The 24,840-nt window shown below is 48.9% G+C and overlaps 1 protein-coding gene and 1 pseudogene across 1 annotated transcript in view; one reads left to right on the top strand and one right to left on the bottom strand.

Annotated features, from left to right (window-relative positions):
* Positions 1-24,840, bottom strand: part of LOC127474811 (zinc finger protein 208-like) — a 1,297,692-nt pseudogene that overhangs the window by 841,532 nt on the left and 431,320 nt on the right.
* Positions 1-24,840, top strand: part of LOC127474831 (zinc finger protein 271-like) — a 279,141-nt gene that overhangs the window by 13,179 nt on the left and 241,122 nt on the right. The window contains exon 3 of the mRNA XM_051796134.1: positions 22,944-23,325. Coding sequence (XP_051652094.1) covers positions 22,944-23,325 — 382 coding nt within the window. The remainder of the gene's footprint in view (positions 1-22,943; positions 23,326-24,840) is intronic.

Genomic DNA, 24,840 nt, shown 5'->3' with positions numbered 1-24,840 from the left:
CAAGCGAGATGCGGGGCGCCAGCAGCCACCTCGGGGGGCTGAACCTCGCCGTGCAGGCAGGCGAGGGTACGAAGAGATGTCTGGAGAAGGGTCTGGCAGAGAAGGAGGTGTCGGCCCGAGCAGGGTCGGGGCTGGGCTGGGGCGGGCGGAGGTGGGCTCGGCCCGGCCTGGTGGGAGTGGAAGGGGGCGGTGGCCGCTCCCGCCTCTCCCTGAGCAGTGAGCGGGCGGCCATGTTGTGCCGGCGGCGGGAGGAGGGAGTTGAGATATTGCACAGTCTGTGACAATGAAGGCAAGACCAGCCTGAGGATAATGAGGGGACTGAGCCTGTGAGACCCAAGACTTGTGTTCCTGATGTTAAATCCTGAAATGTCTAAAGCTGCAACTTTTAACTGACCTGCTCTTCAAAAAATAGCAAAATTAAAGATTAAAATTAAACCCCACTGTGTCAGGAGCAGATCTTGGCTGACCTGCATGTTCCATGCTAAATACAAAATTGAGCACTTCAGTCATAATGGTCTGCACCTTTCCTGGATTGCCCTGATGCTGTTTGTGCTGAACAGGTATTACAATAAAGGCAGTTTTACCTGTCCCTTGTTTACTTTTCTGAGCTCTTTGGAGCTGTCTTTTCTTGGAAGAGCAATATGTGGTTATCTGTGTTTGTCTGGTGGTAATTTCTCAAGGGATTTATGTACAGAACAGGCCTGAATTTCTTGGGTGGTTTGCACAGGTTCTTTGATAACACATTCCCTGGTGATACTTGAAAGCTTTTTATAAAATGTCTTTTGTAGCATATGCTGTCATCTGTAATGCTTGGTTGTTTTTTTTTCATTCAGGGATGGGACTTGTGTAATACTCACAGGCTAATGCTTGGTCCTTAGGATTTCTTTATTATTTTAAATTTTAATTTATTAGGATTCCTTAATTATTTTTAATTTTAATTTACTAGGATTTCTTTATTCTTTTTAATTTTAAATTATTAGGATTTCTTTATTCTTTTTAATTTTAAATTATTAGGATTTCTTTATTCTTTTTAATTTTAATTTATTAAGATTTCTTTATTATTTTTAATTTTAAATTATTAGGATTTCTTTATTATTTTTAATTTTAATTCAAGTGTATTAGTATCCCATTTTCCCTACAGATGTGTGGAGGAATTGATTTGCTCACTGTAAGCAAAATAGCTGCTCTTGGTCAAAGGACTGGTAAGTTGTTCTTCCTAATAACATGTACTTTTTAGCTTTTTAAAAACACCCAATCAAAGGTCTGGCTTTGCACAAAATGATATGTAAAGCTAGTACAGTTTTTTATTTGTTTGGTTTTGGGTTTTTTTAAATTAAACTGCGAGCTGATAGACTTCAGATCATTCCTCACATAGTCAAAAAACACAACATTGGCAGGCTTGAGTAGAAAAATTAAAATTAAAATTAATAATTAAAAAATTATTCATCTATACTGGATGAATACGGGAACAGAATCTTTTCCAGTTTTCCTTAACTAAAAGGAATTTGGTCTTGACCTTTTGTTGTCCCTGCCACATTTTGTGACTTTGGACCAGTTTTATCACCAAGTTCAGTCCCAAGCAAAAAAGTGGAATTCATGAATTGGAGGAATTCAGTTTTTAATGCATGTCCATGAGCTTAGTTTTGATGCTTTTTGGCAAGTATTGAATCTCTTCTGCTCCTGGGCTCTGTGAGTTTTATTACTTGTTCCTTCAGAAGTCTTTAACTGTTTTTCCCACTGCAGGTCTGTGTAGAACAGCAGATTTCTTGCCAGGTTTCTCCTTCCAGCTCTTCCTCAAAACTCTTCCTGTGCCATCCACTGACGCCTTTCTAGCCCCCAGTCATCTGCTCGAATCTCTAAAACATGTGACTCATGTTCCATTTTTATATTCACCTTCACATGACTCCTGAATCTTTCTGTGTGCATTTTTGTTTGTTTTCTCACTGGGTTGTAAATGAGCTGTTGTCACATCTGGTTTCTTGGGTAGGACTTTGGCCTTTCAGTTACACCCCGAGTAATTCTTCCCTCCTTTTCTGGTTTATAATCCTTACCTAAAGGAAGGGGCTGAATGTGAAAGCCTTAATTTACTTAGTGAAACAGTTGTCTACAAAAGAAGTTGCTTCAAACACCAATTGCAAAAGCATCCAAATGTGTGGATCCTGAAAGATCCAGTATTGCCCTCTCTGGTTAGCATAGAGAATGTTTAGTTGAAGCACTGATTTTTATTTTCCACTTGTTTAAGAGAAGAAGGAAAATACTTGAAAACACCAGGAGCTTTATTGAAGTTGACATACTTTGCTTAAGGCAATAAAGTTTTATTATTTCAAACTAACACCCAAAAAAGAGTGCATCTGTGAATAAAGTCACATCTAACCGGGAATTCCTCTCTAAATGTGAGAAACCTGGCAAACAGTCTTAGCTAAAAATACCCAAACCTACATGAGTTGTGCTTTGACTGCTGTGCTTACAGAACATCTGATGGGGGTAAAATATAAATATGTAAAAAATGTTTAAATAAAATAAATGTTTAAATAAAATAGTATCCAAATAAAAATTCAAATTCCTACACCTTAAATATATTAAAAAATATATAAATAAAAATATAAAAAATGTTTAAATAAAAAAAATGTTTAAATAAAATGGTACCCAAATATAAATTCAAATTCCTTTGCCTTAAATATATTAAAAAATATAAATACGTAAAAAATGTTTAAATAAAATAAATGTTTAAATAAAATAAATGTTTGAATAAAATGGTACCCAAATATAAATTCAAATTCCTTTGCCTTAAATATATTAAAAAATATAAATACGTAAAAAATGTTTAAATAAAATAAATGTTTAAATAAAATAAATGTTTGACTAAAATGGTACCCAAATATAAATTCGAATTCCTATGCCTTAAATACATTAAAAAACCATATAAATAAAGGTATAAAAAATGTTTAAATAAAATAAATGTTTGAATAAAATGGTACCCAAATATAAATTCAAATTCCTTTGCCTTAAATATATTAAAAAATATAAATACGTAAAAAATGTTTAAATAAAATAAATGTTTAAATAAAAAAAATGTTTGAATAAAATGGTACCCAAATATAAATTCGAATTCCTACGCCTTAAATACATTAAAAAACCATATAAATAAAGGTATAAAAAATGTTTAAATAAAATAAATGTTTGAATAAAATGGTATCCAAATATAAATTCAAATTGCTACACCTTAAATATAAAAATATAAAAAATAAATATTAAAAATATAAATATGAAATAAATATAAAATAAATATATGATATAAAAACATACAAAAAAAGTTTAAATAAAATAAATGTTCAAAAAAAAAAGGCATTCAGCAAAGAACTGAAGAGAAAAACTTTGTAAATTTTCTTTTAGAATCGTTGCCTTGACCCTTTGGTCGAGGTTGGGAATGGTTGGTCTCCCTTGGCAGGGAGGGTCAGTACTCTTTGTCATTCTGACACGACTGCCCAGGTCCCTGATTTTATCGTGGCCAAAATACTGGGCTTGGAAACCAAAGCAGGAGCTGGTAGAGAACAGCAGCTTGAAAAATGGGCTGATGCCTAATTGATGTGGCAGAAGGAATGAAAGACTCGTGACAGCTAAGAAAAAAATTGGGCTTTTCAGTGCCTACCTCAGGTTAGGATCACTGCCTGTGTCTTAGTGGAGGAAGATGTTTTTGTAACTTTATTGAAACTTGTTAGTAAAATGTGCCTGAATTCCTAAGGAAACAACCACTGTGAAATCTTTTAAACCAAATGTAGATTTCCAAAGTGTAGAAGTTGATATTAATATTTTGGCCATTCCTGTGGCATCTTTTTGGTGTATGAATAACTTTGATAACAAGAACATGTCCTTAATTATAACACATTATCAGGTCTGTTTACTGCTAATTATTTTACAAGGTTGAGAGAAGAGTTTAAGATGGAAGTTGTGGGGTTACTTGCAAAGTTTTTGGTACAACCAATGCAGTTGAACCTGGTGGGGTAATTTGCCCTTAAGTTGGTTTTGGCAGATCTCATGAGTGTCTAAGGCAGAGGCCAACCCAACTGGAAAGAGCCTTTCAAGGGTGACTAAGATGTAACTCAATTACCTTTTTGAGAGGTGGGGAAAGCTGATGTCAGGAATTAAATTTCCTTATGTTAAGCTTAGTAAAAATATATTAATATATAAATATTAAAATTATTTTAATGGTCTTATTTATGGGGTTTTCACTGTGCTTATGTTAGTACTTCTGAGTGTTTGATTGTGACAAAAATGGACAGCTTTGTGGTTTGTTTTTTTTATTTTTCATGTTTTGATACTTTGGTCAAGGCATTAACATTAAAAATCATTCAAAATTTTAATTAATCTTCAAACACCAAAATAGATTTGAAATTAGGTTAATGAGAACAGTGGGGGAAAAAACCACCCGAGCCCAAAAGCAAAACAACCCCAAAAACTGTTTATTTTTCCATTTTATTTTAAACAAGGAAGTCTGTAGAGCAGCAGAAAACAGGACACGTGGGCAGGTGTGAAAGTCAGACTGGGGCTTGTTGCACTGGTTCCAGTGCTCTTTGCTTCAGTGTAACTGGTCATTTTGAGATGAGACTGGGGAAACTGGGCTGCCAGGGCAGAGACCACTGGCTGGCCCCACTGGTTTTTGCTGGGCAGTGGGTAATTTCTGCCTCACTTGTCAGAACCAGCCCACGGTTATCAGGGAATGGGGTAGTGGTGAATTTGGCTTTCAGACTAAAATGAGGTTAAACTTACACATATTCAAAAGAATAAATTGATGTTGGAATGCAGATACTCAAAATCCTGAAGACCTTTTGAAACCTTGTTTTGCCTGTCAATTCTACGTCCGAAGTTCTTCCCGCAGTCGGGGCACTGGTGGGGCTTCCCTTACTGGTGGGTCTGTTGGTGTTTGGTCAAGGTAGAGTTTCGGGTGAAGCTCTTCCCACACTCCCCACACTTGTAGGGCTTCTCCCCGGTGTGGATGAGCCGGTGGGTGACGAGGTGGGAGTTCAGTTTGAAGCCCTTCCCGCAGTCGGTGCAGCGGAAGGGCCTCTCATCCGTGTGTGTCCGCTCATGCAGGAGGACAGCTGAGCTGGTCTGAAACCTCTTCCCACATTCCAAGCACTTGTAGGGCCGTTCCCCGGTGTGGATGAGCTGGTGGGTGCGGAGGTTGGAGCTGCTCCTGAAGCTCTTCCCACATTCCCCACAATTGTACGGCCGTTCCCCAGTGTGGATTCGCTTGTGTTGGATCAGGTGGGAGTTCCTGTTGAAGCTCTTGAGACACTCCCCACACGTGTAGGGCCGTTCCCCAGTGTGGATGTGCTGGTGTCTGAGCAGGTCTGTGCTCTTCCTGAACCTCTTCCCACATTCCAAGCACCTGAAGGGCTTGTCACGGTTGGGAGGCTGCTCAGGGACCACCAGGTTAGAGCTCCCCCTCAAGCTCCAACCGCCTTCCTGGCACAGGCTGGGACTTTCCTCCTCAGAGCACCCTGGGCTGGCTTTGGAGCCCCTCCTGCGGGGGGATCTCCGGCCCTTTTCCTCCCCGCTGCCTTCCTGCGCCGGGGAGCCCTTCAAAACGGCCTCTCCCACCAGGGTCTCACGGGGGGATTTGTCCTCCGGGCTCTCCGTCCTCAGCTCGGGGCCTGGGGCAGGAAGCAAGAAGGACAGGCAGGGGATTTGCCTCCGGCCCACAGGGAAGGCCAAGGACATCCCCCCAACTCCGGCCCCGGCAGGACGGCGGCGCCAGCGGGGTTGTCCTGCAGCCGGGGCCATGCTGGGCTGACAGAGCCAGCACAACACCCGCCCAAAGGGACACTGACTTCCTCCTCACCTGCCTGGGGGGCCCAAGGCATCTTCCTCTTCCTTGCAGCCTCCTCCTCCATCCGCCCAAGCTTTGGGAAGGACAAATCCTGATGGGGGGGAAAACAAGGGCTGAGCGTTTGGGTTTGGGGGTTCCTCCTGCCCAAGTCCATCTCTACAACTCACCGGGCATCCTGTGTCCATAAAAACCTCCAAAACACCAAGATTCAGCCCAGAAAAACCCAAATCATTGAGATTCAGGCAAAAGCCTATAAGAAATAGTGAGAAGACTCCTGCCCCGCCAAACCGCAAAATGTTGAGATTCAGCTAAAAAATACTCTAAAACATGAAGATTTGTCCAAAAAAATTCTCCTAGGAGTTCCCCTTCTCTGGTCTCTCCCGTCTGGGATTCAGAGAGTCTCCCCTGTCTGGGTTGTTAGGGGTCCCCCTTCGGGATGCTGGGAGTGTTGGGGGTCCCAAGGGTCCCTTCTCCACTGATTCTCACCTTCACGGTGCAAAGTTCCCAGAAATTCCCCCTCTCCAGGTTCTCCAATTTGTTGTCTTAGGGGATCCCAGGGGTCCCCACTGTCCAGGCTTCCCCTGCTCCGTGCCCCCCCTCTCCAGGCTCTCAGGGCTCTCAAAGCTCCTCCCTATCTCCAGCCTCCCTCGCTCTCCAGGGATCAAGGCATGGGGACACCGAGGCACCCCCACGGCAACCCCGCTCCCGCTCTCCCCACTCCCCTCAGCCACCCCTCCCACCTCTTTCCCATCAGCCCCCCAAGTTAACCAGCAGGGGAAATGAACTCAACTCAAAGGAGAGATTATAAGTCAGAATAACAAATTATTAAAATAATACAATAAGTACAATTATACAAACTAACAACTGGTCTTAACCCACAAAACCCAAATGTATAACCCAGCACCCTGGGGCATGAACAAAGTGGTGTTCCTTGGGCCCCCCCCTCCCCCCTGAGTCCAAAGTAAAGGGAGAAGGGAAAAAACCTGCTGGTGGGAGAGCTGTTGCAGTCTGGTCAAAAGTGGTGATTGCAGTCCAGTTGAGGGTGGTGGTCTCAGTCTGGTTGAGAGTGATGAGCTGCAGTCTTCCTCTCCTCTGGGTCCCACGAGTGGTAGAAAAGTTCTGAAACTCCAGGTTTATATATTCTCCAGTTCAGGCAGGAATGGTCAATCCTTCCCTCAGAGTGGGGAATTCCATAAAAGGAATGGTCAATCCTTCCCTCAGAGCAGGGAATTCCATAAAAGGAATGGTCAATCCTTCCCTCAGAGCAGGGAATTCCATAAAAGGAATGGTCAATCCTTCCCTCAGAGTGGGGAATTCCATAAAAGGAATGGTCAATCCTTCCCTCAGAGTGGGGAATTCCATAAAAGGGTATGAGGATGCTCAGAGCGGGGAATTCCATAAAAGGGTATGAGGACAGGAACATCCCCCCACAGGCAGGCCCTCCCCCCCCTTGACAAGAGTTTCTGGGAAATGGCATGGAGGGCCATAGAATACACAGGTTTGGGCTATACCTATCCAGTGATGAATCGGTCCCAGTTGTTCTAACTGGGACACCACTGCTCTAATTCCAAGCCAGAAAAAACCCAAACCCAGAACTCCAGACTCTTATTTGTCCTCCAATGCCCACCCCAATCCCAAACCTGTATTAGCAGTATGAAAAGTCAAGCTTTAATCCTAACCCAACCCAAAAAGATCTTCCCCTAATCATGAACCAGACACTGTCAGGAGAACAACAAACCTCTCAAAGTTCTGCCTAATCCCCACCCTGAGCTCTAAACCCCAAGCCCTGACCATTAAGCACCCCCACAGCCCTTGGGAGCAGGGCAAGGACCTGGAGGGCCCAGAGCAGGCCCAGGGGGTTGGCAGAGGAATGGGAGGTGACCTGGATCTGCTCAGCTCTGCAGTGACCCCCAGGAGAAGGGCCTGGGCTCTGGCAGGGATGTCCTGTGGCACAGGGGCTCAGGATCCAAGTTCAGAAGGCCAAGTGCACATGGCAACAGCCAGAGCTGGTGCAGAGACATCAGGGAGGGTCTGGAAATGCTGCTGGGAGGGGGTGGGAAAGCAGGAGGGGTGTGTGCAGCCTGCAAGGCCAGAGCAGCAGCAGGGCCAGGCCAGGACAGCCTGCAGGAGAGATGGCCAAGGGCTCTGGCAGGGCTGCAAGGCCCAAAGGCACCCAGGCCTTTGTCCCCTTGCCTCTGGCAGCTGCCTCTGCCACTCAGGCCACCACAAGCAACTTGCCTGGCAGGTTCTGCCCTTGGGTTCTGCCTCGCCCCTCCCTCAGCAGCCTGGCAGGGGTTGCCCAGTTTTGGGCCTTTGTTGTTCCTCCCCCTCCCATCCCAGTGCCCCCCAAACAGCCCTGAGCCAGCCGGGAGGGACAGGATCTGCTGGGCCAGGGCCTGGGGCTCAGGCCTTGGCCTTTGTGCTCCACAAAACCAAGGCAGGCTTTGCTCAGCATTGCAGGGGCCTGCCCAGAGCCTTTGTCTGCCTGCACTCCTGGCCTCCAAGGAGCTGCTCCAAGGAGTCCCTGGGGAGGCTTTGGCAGTGCCTGCCCTCAGTGGGGCCCAGCAATGCTTCAAGGCACTTAGAGTTTGGCTTCTGACTTCTTCAGCAACTGCTTCAATCTTCTCTCAGTACCTCAGGATCATGGGCTGGGCTGCAAACACACCGTGGGGCTCATTAAAATGCAGAAATCCCTCAGGATCTCTTTGTCTTCCTTTAATTGTCTTCAAGGCAATTTCAAAACAAGTCTTCAAAATTTGTTGTTTTTTTTTTTTTTTTTTAATTCAAGGATGGCTATTTTTTAGTTCAGAGAATAGGTGATAGAGGTGTTCTCCAAGTGATCTTGATGCTGAGTGTCTCCTCAGGAGATCCTCACTGACCCTGGATGATCAATCTTGCTTCTCACCCCCCAATCTTACCAGTTCTGACATGGCCCATCTTGGACTGACAGCTGATGCAGCTCCAAACACACTGTGGGACCCAATAAAACACTGAGAAACCAATTATTTCCTTCTTTTAATTGTCTTCAAGTCATCAAGACTTCTACAGCTAATTGGAGTTGTCTTGTAGTTTAGCTAAGGAGGAAGATTTTAAAGTGGAAGTCATGAAAAATGTATATTTTTTGATGAATAGGAATGATTTACACAGAGCCTTGGGATGCAAGAGGGTCAGGGCACAAAGGATTTGGATCCAAAGAGAAGAGGGCAAAAGAGTTTAGTAGCATTTAATTATTGACCCGTTTAACAGTTATCAGGTGATTCAATAGCAGTTGCTATAATTTTAACATTGACTGAATTATGGATTCAAAACTACAACATTCACACCACAGACAATTCACACCCACACCCAGGCAGAGATGTGTGGACACGTCAAGAGCTGGGTGTGGAAAGATCCCTCTCCCAAATTCTCCTTGTTGTCAGGGAAACACTCCCCCAAATCCCTTTGTGTTTCCCACCAGACAAGGGTCACAGCTGGAGGAGTGTTTGTTGAGGGGGATCAGAAATGTCCTGGGCATCAGGGAGGGTCTTTGGAGTGTTGCAAACTGGAGGGTTCCCGAACTGGTAGAGGCTGCCAGAGGTGTCCCACTGAGAGGGAGGTGCTGGGGAGCTGCCAGGGCCTCCCTCAGCCTGGCTGGTTGTGGGCTCCCAAGGGGACTGGCTTTAGTTATCTGCTGAATTTCCATCCTTGTGTCAGTAATGATTGGAGTTTCCACAGCATTTGGAAATTCCATCCGAACAGTTCCATTTTGGTTAGGATTCACTCAAGGAATGTTCCTCAATTAAAATCAAACTCTGATCTTAAGATTGGATCCAGCCACAGCCAGGTTCCTCTCTGAGAAGGAATTTAGAAAGCAAGGGAGTCCTTTCTGCCCCTCGTAGCTCAACGAGACGGCTTCTGCCATCAACTTTGTCTGAGCCTTCCACCCCCCCAACCCCAAGCTGTGACACATGGGCATGTCTTGTTCCTGCAGTGAAAACATGGACTCCTGAGCTGGTCATTTGCTGTCCCTCCTTGGAGGGAAGAACAAGCCCAATGGCCTGGGGTGAGAGGCCAGTGCTGGGAGCGGCGCTGGCTGTGCCAGGGCACTGCTGGGTGCCCCCACCCTGAGCACTCCCACCCCTGTGCTGGTCACTGCTGTTTTCCTCTGCAGGGTGTTGTGTTGGGCACATCCTGGAGAGCAAAGTGGAAAGCAGATGGAAGCTTTGAGGCCCTGGCCTGAGGAGATGCCCCTACAGGATGGCAGTGCTGCTGCAGAGGTCAGCTCTGTGCCAGCAGTGCCCGTGGCTGTCCCTGCCTGCAGTCCCTGGACAGTCCTGCAGCAGGACTGGCACCGACTGCCAGAGCACTGAGGCCTCCAACAACACAGGGCTCTGCAGGACAGTGTGGAAGGGAAGGGAGAGGAGGCCATGGAGGAAAAGGGCTGCTGCTCCCTGGCAGTGCTGCTCTGCTGGGACTCTTTTCTGGCCCAGCTCTGCACAGAGGCACCGACTCTGCAGCTGCAGAGAAGTCAGAGAGGAAAGATGTCAGGCAAACAAGACATTGCAGAGTTCTTTATTTGGTTGAAGCACACAGTGAGTACAATTGCCACTTTGTACAGTCTCTGGGCCAGGCTACTAGAAAGGCAAACACAGAATTGAAAATGGTGTTTGTATATATAAAGATTTAAATATATATCTTTATAGAGATATTTATAGATATAAAGATTTTTTGATGTGAACAAATTCTCACAAAAATAACACTATTATCAGGATCAAAAAATCAAAGAAATTATGGTGAACCTTAAATGAAATCCATAACAGGATTGGCCTTTAATGAGGAAGATAGCATGCAGAAGAAGGAGAGTTTATTGCTTTTGAAAAACACCCAGTTATAATTTTCCTCAGGGCATCCTTGAGCTCCTGGTTCCTCAGGCTGTAGATGAAGGGGTTCAGTGTTGGAGACACCACTGAGTACAGAACTGACAAAATAAGATCCAGGGATGGGGAGGAGATGGAGGGGGGCTTCAGGTAGGCAAAGAATAAGGTGCTGCTAAACAGAGAGACCACGGCCAGGTGAGGGAGGCACGTGGAAAAGGCTTTGTGCCGTCCCTGCTGAGAGGGGATCCTCAGTACAGCCCTGAAGATCTGCACATAGGAGAAAACAATGAAAGCAAAACACCCAAATATTAAACAGGCACTAACCACAATAAGCCCAGTTTCCCTGAGGTAGCCTGAGTGTGAGCAGGAGAGCTTGAGGACGTGTGGGATTTCACAGAAGAACTGGCCCAGAGCATTGCCCTGGCACAGGGGTAGGGAAAATATACTGGCTGTGTGTAATAGACCACAGAGAAAGCCAGCAGCCCAGGCAGCTGCTGCCATGTGGGCACAAGCTCTGCTGCCCAGGAGGGTCCCGTAGTGCAGGGGTTTGCAGATGGCAACGTAGCGGTCGTAGCACATGATGGTGAGGAGGGAAAACTCTGTTTCAAGAAAGAAGACGAGCAGAAAGACCTGTGCAGCACATCCCATGTAAGAGATGGAAGTGGCATCCCAGAGGGAATTGTGCATGGCTTTGGGGACAGTGGTGCAGATGCAGCCCAGGTCTGTGAGGGAGAGGTTGAGCAGGAAGAAGTACCTGGGGGTGTGCAGGTGGTGGTCACAGGCTACGGCGCTGAGGATGAGGCCGTTGGCCAGGAGGGCAGCCAGGGAGATGGCCAGGAAGAGCCAGAAGTGCAGGAGCTGCAGCTCCTGCCTGTCTGCAAATGCCAGGAGGAGGAACTGGGTGAGGGAACTGCTGTTGGGCATTTGCTGTTCTTTAGCACAGGGTCTGTTCAGAAAAGGAAAGCACAGAGAACAATTAAGACAGCCCCCTCTCAGCAAAGCCAGGGTAGTTTTCAGGGAAATCTCCTCCAAGTCAAGGCCTTTCTTTTCTCTGGTTTGTGCTCTTTGAGAGTGCTGTGAGGAGCAGGAGCTCTGCCCATGTGCTGCCAAGGATTCAGCTTTGCTCTGCTGCAGTGCAGACATGGAGCTGGTTTGGGACAGCTCTCATGATCACAGGGGATGTCACATGGAACCCAGGTTTGATAGAAAAGTTAAATTCCTGTGCTGTTTTCTTGGAGTAATTTGGGCTGCAGGAGAGAGGCACAATGTATCCTTAAAATAATTTTGACTGGGTTTTTTGGTTACAGTCATTACACTTGGGGGATGTTTTTTTAGCGGCAAATTTTTCTGATTACAAATGTGCAGAGTGTTGAGCCAGGACAGGCAGAAGGGCTGAGCTCTCCCTTGCTTATTGCAGAGCCAGGAGAGCTGCAGTGCCTCTCAGTCTGCTTCCCATCTGCCCTGCACTTTCCCTTATGCTTGCCTTGAAGATGACTTCATACACAGATTCATCTTTAAAAAACCCACCAGGATCTGTGCTGAGAGCAGGGCAGCCCTGCTTGAAAGGGCAGCTCTGGGAAGTGTCCCCTGTGCCAGCCCAGAGGTGCAGCTGTGCTGGACAGAGCAGGACAGGAGCCCTCCTGCAGAGAAGCCAAGGGCTGGGACAGGAGAGTGTCCACCCCCAAGGGAAGGCTCAGCACTGCCCAGGATCCTGTGCTCATTTCTGATCCTCCCTGAAATCTTCATGTCTGAGAGTAAAAGAGTTGGAATTTCAGTGCAGCCTCCTGAACTGAGAGAACAATGTCTGTGCTACAATGCCTGAGCAGGAAACACACCTCAGGACTAATTCCTTTCCTGTAGCCTCTGTCTTTTCTTAGATTTACAAAAAATTCTCCATTCAATGTGGTGTAGTGGTCTGGAGCTGTGAGCAGGTCTGACCCTGCAACACCAAGACATGGAAAAGATCCTCCCTCAGCTGCCAGGTTTGCTCCTTGCCCACAGCCCTTGTGCCCCAGCTCTGGCAGCAGCTCCCCGGGCTGGCTGAGAGCTGCCCCTGGCAGGCAGCAGAGTCCCTGCCCAGCACAGCACCCTGGGCTGCAGGACCCTGCTCTGCCCCACAGCCCTGGGCACCCCTGGCTGCACCCCCGGCTTCACAGCGCTTCCAAAGTGTCCCAAAACAGCCCCTGCTCACCCATCCCATCAGCTGGGGCTGGACCAGTTTTAGGAGATGCCTCCAGGAGCTGCCCCTGCACTGCCCTGCAGCCACAGACTCACCATGTGCCGCCCTGGCAAGATTCCTCCTGCAGGGAGCTCTCAGCCATCCTGCCAGTGCTGAGCCCCTTGAAGCTGTGTCTGTGCCCTGCTGGTGTCCCTGAGCTGCCCTGGCAGTGCCCTCAGCCCTGCTGGGCTGTGCAGAGGAGCTGCTCACCAGCAGAGCTGTCTCTTTGAAGCTCTTCTTGCTTGCCAGGAGCTCCCTGTGTGCCAGGAGCCCGGCCCAGCTCAGCAGCACAGCAACAGCCCCAGGCATTTCATGACCCTCAGGGGGTTTGATGTTGTTTACATGAGACTCAGTCCCTGAGAGGAAGTTCAAACAACTTTTCAAGAAGTCAAAGTGAGATTCAAACACTAAAGTTTTTCGTAGTGCTACTGAGTCTCACTGAGGGACACAACTGAGAAGGTGTCTCCAGGTTCCAGTTTGAGCAGAAAGCTTCAGACAGTGATGACAAGGATGGACAAGCAAGGGAAAGGTGGCTCTGATGCTGAATAAACATTGACTTGTTTTTTTTAATCAAACAGGCCAAGGCCTGACCCCCAGCCCCTGGGAAGGCAGATGCTGTCCCTGCCTCATTCCTCAGGACTCTTCCTGGGGCACTGGGATGTGGGATGTGCAAGGCCAAGGGCAGGACCATGGGGTGGCACCTGCCAGGCTGCTGAGCAGGGACAAGGAGGCCATGAGGCCCCAGGGCTGCAAGGGACACTTGTCTCCTCCTGGCATCAGGGGCACAGACAGCAGCCATGGCCAAAGGCCTGCAGAAGGTGGCTGTGTCAGGGCCTTTCAGCTTCTCCCCATCCCTGTCTCCTCTCCAGCCCAGGCTGTCCTACGGTGTCCATGCCCTGCCCCTTTCCCTGCAGGCTGTCGTCATCCCCCCGGCTGCCCCACCTGGCTGGCACCTTCCTGCACTGACATCTCTGCATCCTCCCTGGCTCTTCCTGCACACACAAAGCCTTGGGCTCATCCAGACTCCTTCTTTATGACATATTGCACCACAACACTGACCTTGGAGGGAAATTTCTGACTTCTTGTCACCAGTCTAGGCCACCCCAGCTGCCCTTGGTGGCACTAGTCCTTTCTTAGGCTGTTTTCTGACAGGAAGAAAAGCTCCACCAGCTCTGACACCCCCCTTCCAGACCTCTCAGGCTGCTCCTCTACTGTCCTCAATCTTCACACCACTGACCCCTGAGTCCTCAGCCTCTATATACGGGTCATGTGCTTGAGGCCCCAAATTCTTTCCTGGGAGATCTCTGGGACCTCTCCAAGGTTTTGGAAGATGACAATAGAGTGCTCTTATCCCAGGAAACACAGAGGGACACTTTTTTCCAAGGGTTGTCTTGGCAGAATGAGGCACAATCTCTTTAAACTTTCTGGCACAAGGGAGCTCTGAGCTCTGGGTACGGAGGGAGGTCCAAGTGCCAACCACTGGAGTGGGAGCTACAAATCATCAGGGCTTGTGTTCTTTGGAGGGCCAGACACTGGTGAGAGTGGTGTGTGTGTGCACATGGAAGGACTTGAAGGGCACAATGAACTGTCTCAAAACACTGTCAAAGCAGGAAAATCCCATAAGGCACCACAACATACAAGCACTGGTGGCAAACAGGAAGGCATTTAATTCCAAGGCCTAAAGGGAGGTGAAGCTTTGGAAGTAGCCCCCAGGACAGAATTGCACTGTGCAGAGTGTGGGAAAGAGCAGACAGCCCCAGCAGGAAGCCAGGGCTGGTAAGGCAGGTCTGGGGAACCCATCCAGACAGAGATTCCCACCTGCAGACTGGAAGTACACCGGGCAAAACTCCCACCGTGGCAAGCTGTGGGAAAGGAAGCAAGTCCTTGTAGATGTGCCAGCCCAAGCTGTGGGTACAGCATCTACCCCCCTGAATACCTGGGGCTTGGGCTGTATAAAAGTGATAGCCCAGAAGCACAACTTGGGGACCCTCCACCGAGCAGAGCAGGGTGAAGAAGGACAGGTGGGAGCCTCAGGGATCTCCATGGTGTGATACATTTACTTCATCTCTGTCTCTCTCTCACTGGCTTCCCACCACCCCCTTCTTCTCTCTCTCTCTCTTTCCATTTCTTTCTCTCTCTCTCCCTCCTATTTACTGTTAAATCAAAGCTGGACTGCTGACTTTGGCACATGGTCTCCTTTGCAGCTGAATTTGGGCAGAGGTGTCCCTTAATAATGGGAACCTGACAGTATCCATGAGGTTTCACAGTGTGGGAATGGCCACTGGATTCCATGAGGTTCCACAGAGTCACAGGGTCCATTTGGCTTCGTAAAGCTTTGCAGTGTGATAATGGACCCTTGATTCCATGAGTTTGCAAAATGTCTCAGGACTCCTTTGGTTCTAGGAGGCCCCACATCACCGTGGCCCCTTGATTCCATGAGATTCCACAGTGTCCCAGGATTCCTTTGGTTCCATGAACCCTGCAGTGTCACAATGGCCCCTTGATTCCGTGAGGTTCCACAATGTCTCAGACTTCCTTTGGTTCTGTGAGGCCCTACAGTGTCACAGTGGTCTAGTAATTCCATTTGGTTCCACAGTGTCACAATGGCCTCTTGGTTCCATGAGGTTCCACAATGTCCCAGGGTTCCTTTGGTTCCATGAGAGCCTGCAGTGTCACAGTGGCCCCTTGATTCCATCGTTCCACAGCGTCCCAGGGTCCATTTAACTCCATAAGGCTCTGCAGGATGACAGTGGTCCCTTGATTCCACAAGGTCCTGAAATGTCTCAGGGTTCCTTTGGTTCCATGAGGCCCTGCATGTCACAAAGGCCCCTTGACTCCATCAGGTTCCACAGTGTCACAATGGTCACTTAGGCTCAATAATACCTTGCAGCATAAGAATGTCTCCTTGATTCCATGAGGTTCCACAGTGCCCACATGGCCCCTTGATTTCTTGAGGTCCACAGTGTCCTGGGGTCCCTTTGTCTCCATGACGCTCTGCAGTGTCACAGTGGCCCCTTGATTCCATGAGGTTCTGAAAAGTCTCAGGGTTCCTTTGGTTCCATGAGGCCCTGCAGTGTCACAGTGGCCTCTGAGTCCCTGAGGTTCCTCAGTGTCACAATGGTCCCTTGATTCTATGAGGTCCCAAAATGTCTCAGGGCTCCCTTGGTTCCATGAGGCCCTTCATGGCACAATGAATCCTTGGTTCCATGAGGTTCCACAGTGTCCCAGGGTTCCTTTGGCTCCAGAAGGTCCTGCAGTGTCACAATGGCCCCTTTACTCCAGGAGGTTCCACAGTGTCCTTGCTGGAACACACAGGGCTGTAATGTTGTCACCCCTGCAGAGCTGCCTCCAACTCTGGGCTCCAGCACAGGAAGGACATGAACCTGTTGGAGCGAGTCCAGAGGGGAGCAGCAAGAGGATCAGAGGGATGGAGCAGCTCTGCTGTGAGGAAACGCTGAGAGAATTGGGATTGTTGAGGCTGGAGAAGAGAAGGCTTTGGGGTGACGTAATTGTGGCCTTGCAGCGCCTGAAGGGAGCCAACAGGAAAGATGGAGAGAGACTTTGGACAAGGACCTGGAGTGACAGGACAAGGAGAATGGTTTCCCACTGAGAAAGGGAAGGGTTAGATGGGATATTAGGAAGAATTTCTGGACTGTGATGGTAGTGAGATCCTGGCACAGGTTGCTCAGAGAAGTTCTGGCTGCCCCATCCCTGGAAGTGTTCAAGGCCAGGTTGGATGGGGTCTGAGCTCTGAGTCTAGTGGAAGGTGTCCCTGCCCATGGCAGGGGGTTGGACTGAGATGCTCTTTAAGGTCCCTTCCAACCCAAACCATTCCATGATTCTGTGACTGGTGGGGGATGTGGTGGTCGGAGCTGATGGGCACAGAGACCCCAAAATGATGGAGTTTTCCATTCTGGGTGGAGGAAGGAGGGGGCAGCAGAACTGACACCCTGGACTGCTGGTGGTCAGACTTTGTCCTGTTTGGGAGACTGACTGATCTGGGTGTGAGTGTGGATGTGCTGGAGGGCAGGAAGGCTCTGCAGAGGGATCTGGACAGGTTGGATCAATAAGGCCAAGTGTCAGGGCCTGCCCTTGGGTCCCAACAACCCCCTGGAACGCTCCAGGCTGGGGGCAGAGGGGCTGGAGAGCTGCTGAGCAGGAAGGGACTTGGGGGTGCTGCTTGACAGGGGCTGGGTATGAGGCAGAGTGTGCCAAGGGGGGCAAGAAGGCCAAGGGCATCGTGGCCTTGGTGGAGAAGAGTGTGGCCAGCAGGAGCAGAGAACTGATTGCCCCTCTGTGCTGGGCACTGGGGAGGCCCCACCTGGAGTGCTGTGTCCAGTTCTGGCCCCTCAGTGCCAAAAGGCCCTTGAGGGGCTGGAGCGTGTCCAGAGAAGGGAACGGAGCTGGGGAAGGCTCTGGAAAACATGTCTGCTGAGGGACGGCTGAGGGAACTGGGCTGGTTGAGTCTGGAGAAGGGGAGGCTCAGGGGGGACCTCATTGCTCTCTGCAATGACCTGAAAGGAGGTTTTAGTGGGGTGGGAGTCGGTCTCTTCTGCAAAGCCTTTAGTGACAGGAAGAGAGGAAACAGCCTTAAATTGCACCAGGCAAGGTTCATATTAGATATTCAAAAACCCTTTTTCCACTGAGAGAGTGCTCAGGCATTGGAACAAGTAGTTCAGGGAGGTGGTGAAGTCTCTGGAAGTGTTCAGGTGGCATCTGGATGTAGTGCTTTGGGATGGGGTTTAGGGGTGATTCTGGTGGTGCTGGGTTGACAGTTGGACTAGAAGATCTGGAAGGTCTCTTCCAACCTTGATGATTCTGTGATTCTCTGACCTGTCATCCCTGTTTGCAGGTTTGTGCTCTAACAGGACCCTGGGGATGTTTTCTCTGTTGGGTCCATAGAGATTGTGTTGTGTGAGCTTTTTTCCTCTACGATCAAAACAAGGAGTAATTAATGCTAAATCCAGCAGATGGCTTTCAAGTCATAACTTGGTCCAGTTTGTCCAACTGTGTCCAAACAGGTGAGGAAAATCTGGAACTTTAGAAGGGTTAGTTTTTACCTCATTAGCAGGATATCCAGGGGTGCACCAAGTGCCTTCCAGTGAGGAGCACAAGAGACCAGTAGACAGTGACAATATTGTTCTAATGTTGATGTCACTGGAGCACAGAGTGAGATCACATCTGAGTTATGTTTCTTTAATCAGTAATTGGGAATAAAGAGAAAAAGCCATCTGCTGGATTTAGCAATAATTACTCCTTGTTTTGATCTTAGGGGAAAAGGCTCACACAACACAATCTCTGAATGCTCCTTTGAACTTACCCACAGTGTGTTCACAAACACACAGAGCAAGGCTTTTAGATTTGGCTGCTATCCTCAGTTCCAGCATAGAAAGAAACGTCTCTGTGCGATAACAGCAATTGCCTTACCATGTTACTGAACTACATTCAGTTTATCTGGTCTCAAACAAATACTCCATTTTTTCTCCTTGTTTTATTTTCAAAGGCATGGGTATGGGTATTAAGGTGACTGCCTTCACTGGTATAGGATACAAAGCATTCACATGGCTATAAATGAATATTATTCTCTTGACAAAACACCTTTTCCAAAGCCTCTGACAAAAAGAAATGGAAAAAAAAACAGACAGAAAAAGGGAGCCACAGGCACATTGCCTGTCACCCACCAAAAAGGTCTCCTCCCTAAAGATAATTCAGGCACACCCTTCAATCTGGATCTCTCACTATCACCCCAATCTCTTTTTTAGTGGAATTTTCTTTAGGGAAGCTGAAGTGCATCACTGTCCCAGACAGCCAAGGATAAGATGACTGAGGGAATTCAGTTGCTCTCTTTAATAATACAGGATTATTTCCCTTTCATTTGGTGAAGTTAATAATATGACTGGTGGAATGTCAGTAACAATTAAATCATAAACTAGTGCAGCACCAAAGGGAAAACTTACTTTAGTTATGGAGTACTGCCAGCATAAATCTTGAAAATCTTATATATAATATAAGTATTTATATATATAATATATATAAAAAATATATATAATATAATCTTATATTTACACTGATAAAATACCACATGTACTTCATGGGATACTGCAAGCTTTTTACAATCCTTGTGGCATGTCTTTACAGAGCAAGAGTGAACATTTTGAGATTATACCTTAATAAATGAGTTGCAGTTCTATTGTTTCTTGAATGTTAAGCACCACATCCTAAACACAGGAGCAGGTTCAAGGTCCATGTCCTGTTTTAGACCTTTTCAGCATCTGTGATATTGTGATAATCACACTTAAAATATTCCTCTAGAAAAAGTAAATTGGCCCTTTTCACTAGAAGGATTATTATGATCAAAAACAAATCCTAAGGAGAACAAATTCAGACTTCTTTGTTGGTTGGTTGGTTGGGTTTTTTTTTTTCAGCAATGCAATAAATTGCTGTCCCTAACGGGGATGGTTTTCTACCCAAGAATTAAAAAGAAAACCCCAAAGTTCACTCTATTCTGCACTTATATTACTTTTTGGGTTTTTTGGGTTTTTTTTGGAGGCCTCACCTATGTAAAAATACCTTCAGTAAAATGTGTTCATACTTTCTATAAGAACCAAACCATTCCAGCTGACATACCCTTCTATCCCAAATACTGCAGGGAAATGTAATATCCCACTAAAGCAGAAGGGAAAGAAGACAACTGAGCATCAGCAGCTCTTCCTAAGCAAGATCAGGGGTTTAGCTCCATCTAACTGAGGGATGAGATGTGTCCCTCAGTGGGTCTCTTCCCACTCCCCCACCAGCCCTTCTACCCAACTGCAAGCTCAAAGTTCTAAAAAGAGAAGAAGAAGCTGGAGCGTCAATATTTCCCCAGTGCAAACCCCAATAATCTTTGCTGGGAGCTGACAGGAATTGCTGTTCCACTGCCCTGGGGTATCCTGGCTTGAGGCGAGAGCGCAGCCCCGCCCAGAGCCCCCAACCCCTCTGAGAGCTTTTGTAGCCTCTGTTTGTCCATGTCCCTGTGGCAGAGGCTCCCCCGACATCTGCCCTGGAGCTGGTCCAGCTGCTGGACCAAACAAGGCATTGTCCAGCCTGCCTTCCCCCAGCCCCGACCGCCCCAGTCCATCTTCCATCGCTCTGCTTCCTTTTCCTGCCCCTGCTCCCCCTCCGCTCCCTTCCCTCGGGCATTTTTATTAGGAATGTTCTTGCTGTTCTCACTGTCCGAGCATGAGCTGATCCCCAGGGGAGCCTGTGGAATGTAACCCCTCAAGCACTAAATTCCTTCCCCTGTGCCAAAGACACGGGTTTGTTGTTGCTGCCCCTCCCGCCGAGCACCAGCTCCATCTCCTGCTCCTGCCCAGAGGCTTTGCAGAAATCCAGGGCTGGGTGTGGATTGAAGGCTGTGGCAAGGGACAGGATAAAGTTGCTTCACTTCCACCCTTGGTGTCTCTGTGTTTGTGATCTTGGGAATCCTCATAAACCTGGAACAATGGCAGATTATCTGTTGTTGTAAGATATGTACATGGAGATTGTTTTGATATGTGTTTCCATTTTCCTTGAAAATACAACTGATAGAAAACAATGTTAAAAAAAAAAAGAAAAAAAAACCAAAAGCAAAAAAGAAAATAATAATTAAAAAGGGGAGAAAAAATAAAAAAAGAAGAAAAAACAGAAAAAAAGGGAAAAAAAACAGGATAAAAATGAGAAAAAAAAAACAAAAGGAAAGAACAAAGAAAAAAGGAAAAAAGAAATAAGAGAAAGAAAAAAGAAAAAGGGGATAAAAGAAAGAAGTAAGAAAAAAAAAAGAAAAGAAAGAAAGAAAAAAGAGAAAATAAAAGAAGACAGAAAAACAAAAAACCAAAAAAAGTCCCATCCTCCCCGCCGCAGGGACTACAACTCCCACAATGCCCCGCGCAGGCGGGGGGCGGGCAGGGGCCGTGGCCGCGCGCTGATTGGCTGCGGGGCGGGTCTGTAAAGGCGGAGGGCGCGCGGAGCGAGCGCCATTTTGGCCTCGTGGTCGGGAGTGAGGAGGACTCGCCTGCGGCCGCTGCACTTCGCTGGGTGAGTTGGCGGGGGGGCGGCGAGAGCGGGGTCTGGGGATCCCCTCGGGGGCTGCGGGGAGCGCGGGTGTGGGTGGAAAGGTTGGAGGGCTCGGGAGGGCTTAGCGGGGGGGTTCGGGGGTTCCCGGGGACGTTTTGAGGGGTCCCTGAAGGGACTCAGGGGGGAGGTTGAAGGTCCTTGAAGGGTTTTGGGGGGCTCTGATGGGGGTTTATTTTTCTGAGAAGATTTGGGGTGTCCCAGGTGGGCTTTGGGGGTCTCTGGGGAGGTTTGGGCATCCTGGGGGGCTTTGCGGGGCCTTCGACGCAGTTTTGGGGGGTTTAATGGGTCCCAGACTGTTTTGAGGGTCCATGAGGGGGATTGGGGGTCCCTGAATGGGCTTGAGGGGTCCCAGGTGGGTTTTGTGGGTCACTGAGAGGGTTTAGAGGATGCTGGGGAGGGATGAGGGGTCCTTGAGGAGGTTTCGATGGGTCGAGGGATGGATTTCAGGGGGTTTGAGATGATTTTTGGGGTCCCCTAAAGCCCAGCAGTGGGGTTCAGGGGGTCCCCCAGCCCCCAGGGGAGGGGTCCTAGGGATGCCCCCCAAAATCCAGAGGGGGAGATGTACCACATCCGGGTAAGGGGATCCCAGTGCCCCCAGTATATCCCAGTGACCTCCCAGTTACCCTCAGTATGGCCCAGTAACCCCCTCAGTGACCATCCAGTGTGTCCCAGTGACCTTCCACTGCCCCCCAGTATGGCCCAGTGATCCTGCAGTGAGCACCCAGTAACCCCCAGTATGGCCCAGTAACCTGCCAGTGTCCCCTCATGTGTCCTGGTATCCCCCAGTAACTCCCCAGTGCCCCCCAGTGTGCCCCAGTTCCCCCCCAGTCCCTTCCAGTGCCCTCTCAGAGGGCCCCTGAAAGCCTGGTGAGGGGGGGCACGGAGAAGGGGAAGCCTGGACAGTGGGGACCCCTGGGATCCCCTAGGACAACAAAGTGGAGAACCTGGAGAGGGGGAATTTCTGGGAATGCAGTATCCCGAAGGCGAGAATCAGAGGAGAAGGGAGCCTTGGGACCCCCAACACTCCCAGCATCTCTAGGTAGAACCCCCAGCATCCCAGACAGGGGAGAATCTCTGAACCCTAAAGAGGGGAAGCCAGAGAAGGGGAAATCTTAGGAGAATTTTTTTGGGCTCATCTTCATATTTTAGAGTATTTTTTAGGTGAATCTCAACTTTTTTCAGTTTGGGGGGGCAGGAGTCTTCTCACTATTTCTTATAGGCTTTTGCCTGAATCTCGATGATTTGGGTTTTTCTGGGCTGAATCTTAGTGTTTTGGAGGTTTTTATGGTCACAGGATGCCCGGTGAGTTCTAGAGATGGACTTGGGCAGGAGGAATCCCCCAAGCCAACGTGCTCAGCCCTTGTTTTCCCCCCATCAGGATTTGTCCTTCCCAAAGCTTGGGCGGATGGAGGAGGAGGCTGCGAGGAAGAGGAAGATGCCTTGGGCCCCCCAGGCAGGTGAGGAGGAAGTCAGTGTCCCTTTGGGCGGGTGTTGTGCTGGCTCTGTCAGCCCAGCATGGCCCCGGCTGCAGGACAACCCCGCTGGTGCCGCCGTCCTGCCGGGGCCAGAGTTGGGGGGATGTCCTTGGCCTTCCCTGTGGGCCGGAGGCAAATCCCCTGCCTGTCCTTCTTGCTTCCTGCCCCAGGCCCCGAGCTGAGGAGGGAGAGCGCGGAGGACAAATCCCCCCGTGAGACCCTGGTGGGAGAGGCCGTTTTGAAGGGCTCCCCGGCGCAGGAAGGCAGCGGGGAGGAAAAGGGCCGGAGATCCCCCCGCAGGAGGGGCTCCAAAGCCAGCCCAGGGTGCTCTGAGGAGGAAAGAGCCAGCCTGTGCCGGGAAGGTGGCAGGAGCTTGAGGGGGAGCTCTGAGCTGGTGGTCCCTGAGCAGCCTCCCAACCATGACAAGCCCTTCAGGTGCTTGGAATGTGGGAAGAGGTTCAGGAAGGGCACAGACCTGCTCAGACACCAGCACATCCACACTGGGGAACGGCCCTACACGTGTGGGGAGTGTCTCAAGAGCTTCAAGAGGAACTCCCACCTGATCGAACACCGTCGCATCCGCACTGGGGAACGGCCGTACAATTGTGGGGAATGTGGGAAGAGCTTCAGGAGCAGCTCCAGCCTCCGCACCCACCAGCTCATCCACACCGGGGAACGGCCCTACAAGTGCTTGGAATGTGGGAAGAGGTTTCAGACCAGCTCAGCTCTCCTCCTGCATGAGCGGACGCACACGGATGAGAGGCCCTTCCGCTGCACCGACTGCGGGAAGGGCTTCAACCAGAACTCCAACCTCGTCAGGCACCAGCGCATCCACACCGGGGAGAAACCCTACAAGTGTGGGGAGTGTGGGAAGAGTTTCACCAACAGGTCTGACTTGACCAGACACCAACGGACCCACCAGTAAGAGAAGCCCTTCCAGTACCTCGAGTGCAGGAAGAACTTTGGCTGCTGCTTCCACCCCGAATGAAGCCCCTGATGGGGAGGCAACCCCTGAGACCAGTGACTGTCAGTCCATCCCTTTTGACGAGAAAAGACCAGTCCCCTTTCCCAAGGGCAGCTTCTTCCAACAGAACCCTTCTTGGGGGGTGTGTGGAGATTCCTGCCCTGGCTGGGGACCCCCCAAGGTCACTGCTGGAGGTTGAGAGCAGAGATCTCTCTCCATGAATGTTGGTCTGGGGGAGTTCCATCCAACCGTAATTAGGAATTACAGGTTTTGTGCCAGCTTGGGTAGAATTGCTTCAACAATTGCTTTAATGTAGAGCACTGTCCTATCTTATGCTGTTCTCCTGGTAGTTTTAGTGTTTCTGTTGTGCAGTAAATAATTCTGATGAAGATCTTTTGTCTGATCATTTGGAACCCTAAATAAATTAATTTCTCTCAATAGATCTGGTTTGCCATCATTTAACCTGGAGGACAAAAATGATTCAGTTACACCTCTGTAATTCCTCTAAACTGAAAGTGTTGGCATAATCCAAGGCTGAGATTGGATCCAGCACCCCACAGGAAGTTGGGAGCTCAGGGGGGCCACCCCCCTTTCCCAACGCCTCTGTGCCCAAAGACCCCCATGAGACCATCCGACCCATCAGACCACCCCCCCTTTTCCACCCTTCTCCCTGTTCCTTCCATATTCCCATTGTCCCCTCAATCCCCCATTTCCCCCCTGAACACTTTTGGGGTCCCAACCCCCACTGTTTGCCCTCTCTCCTGTGGGCACTGAAGGACAAAATGAGGCTGCACACACAGAGTTCCATTTCAGGACTTGTCCGCCCATCTTTCCGGCGTCCCCCTTTCATTGGGGTTTGTCCTAGTTAGGACAGCTGAGATCAGTTCATCATGGTGGGTGTAACCCAAAACTGTATTCTATAGCCTTCCATGTCATTTCCCAGAAACTAGACTATTGTTGTCAATAGACTATTCGCACCCTCTGCCCATAGAGCATGGTGGGTGTAACCCAAAACTGTATTCTATAGCATTCCATGTCATTTCCCAGAAACTAGACTATTGTTGTCAATAGACTATTCGCACCCTTTACCCATAGAGCCTGACTCCTCAGGCTATAAACTAGGTGTTAAGAGGCCTGTGAGATAGAAGGATGTTTCTGTCCTCACACCCTTTGTGAACTCCCCGCCCTGAGGGGAGTACCAAGCATTCCTGCCTGAACTGGAGGATATATAATCTTGGAGTTTTGGAACATTTTTTCAACCCACTCGTGGGATCCAGAGGACGGCTGCATCTCATCGCTCTCAACCAGACTTAGACCACCACTGGACTGCGATCACCAGTTCTGGCCAGACTGCAGCAGCTCTCCCACCAGCAGGTTCTTCCCCTCTCCCTTTACTTTGGACTCAA

Source organism: Manacus candei, unplaced genomic scaffold, assembly GCF_025592945.1.
Source record: "Manacus candei isolate 608988 ecotype Guabito, Panama unplaced genomic scaffold, ASM2559294v1 h1tg000045l, whole genome shotgun sequence".
Lineage (NCBI taxonomy): Eukaryota > Metazoa > Chordata > Aves > Passeriformes > Pipridae > Manacus > Manacus candei.
Note: the sequence above shows the minus strand (reverse complement) of the source record. Positions and strands in the feature narration are given on the sequence as shown.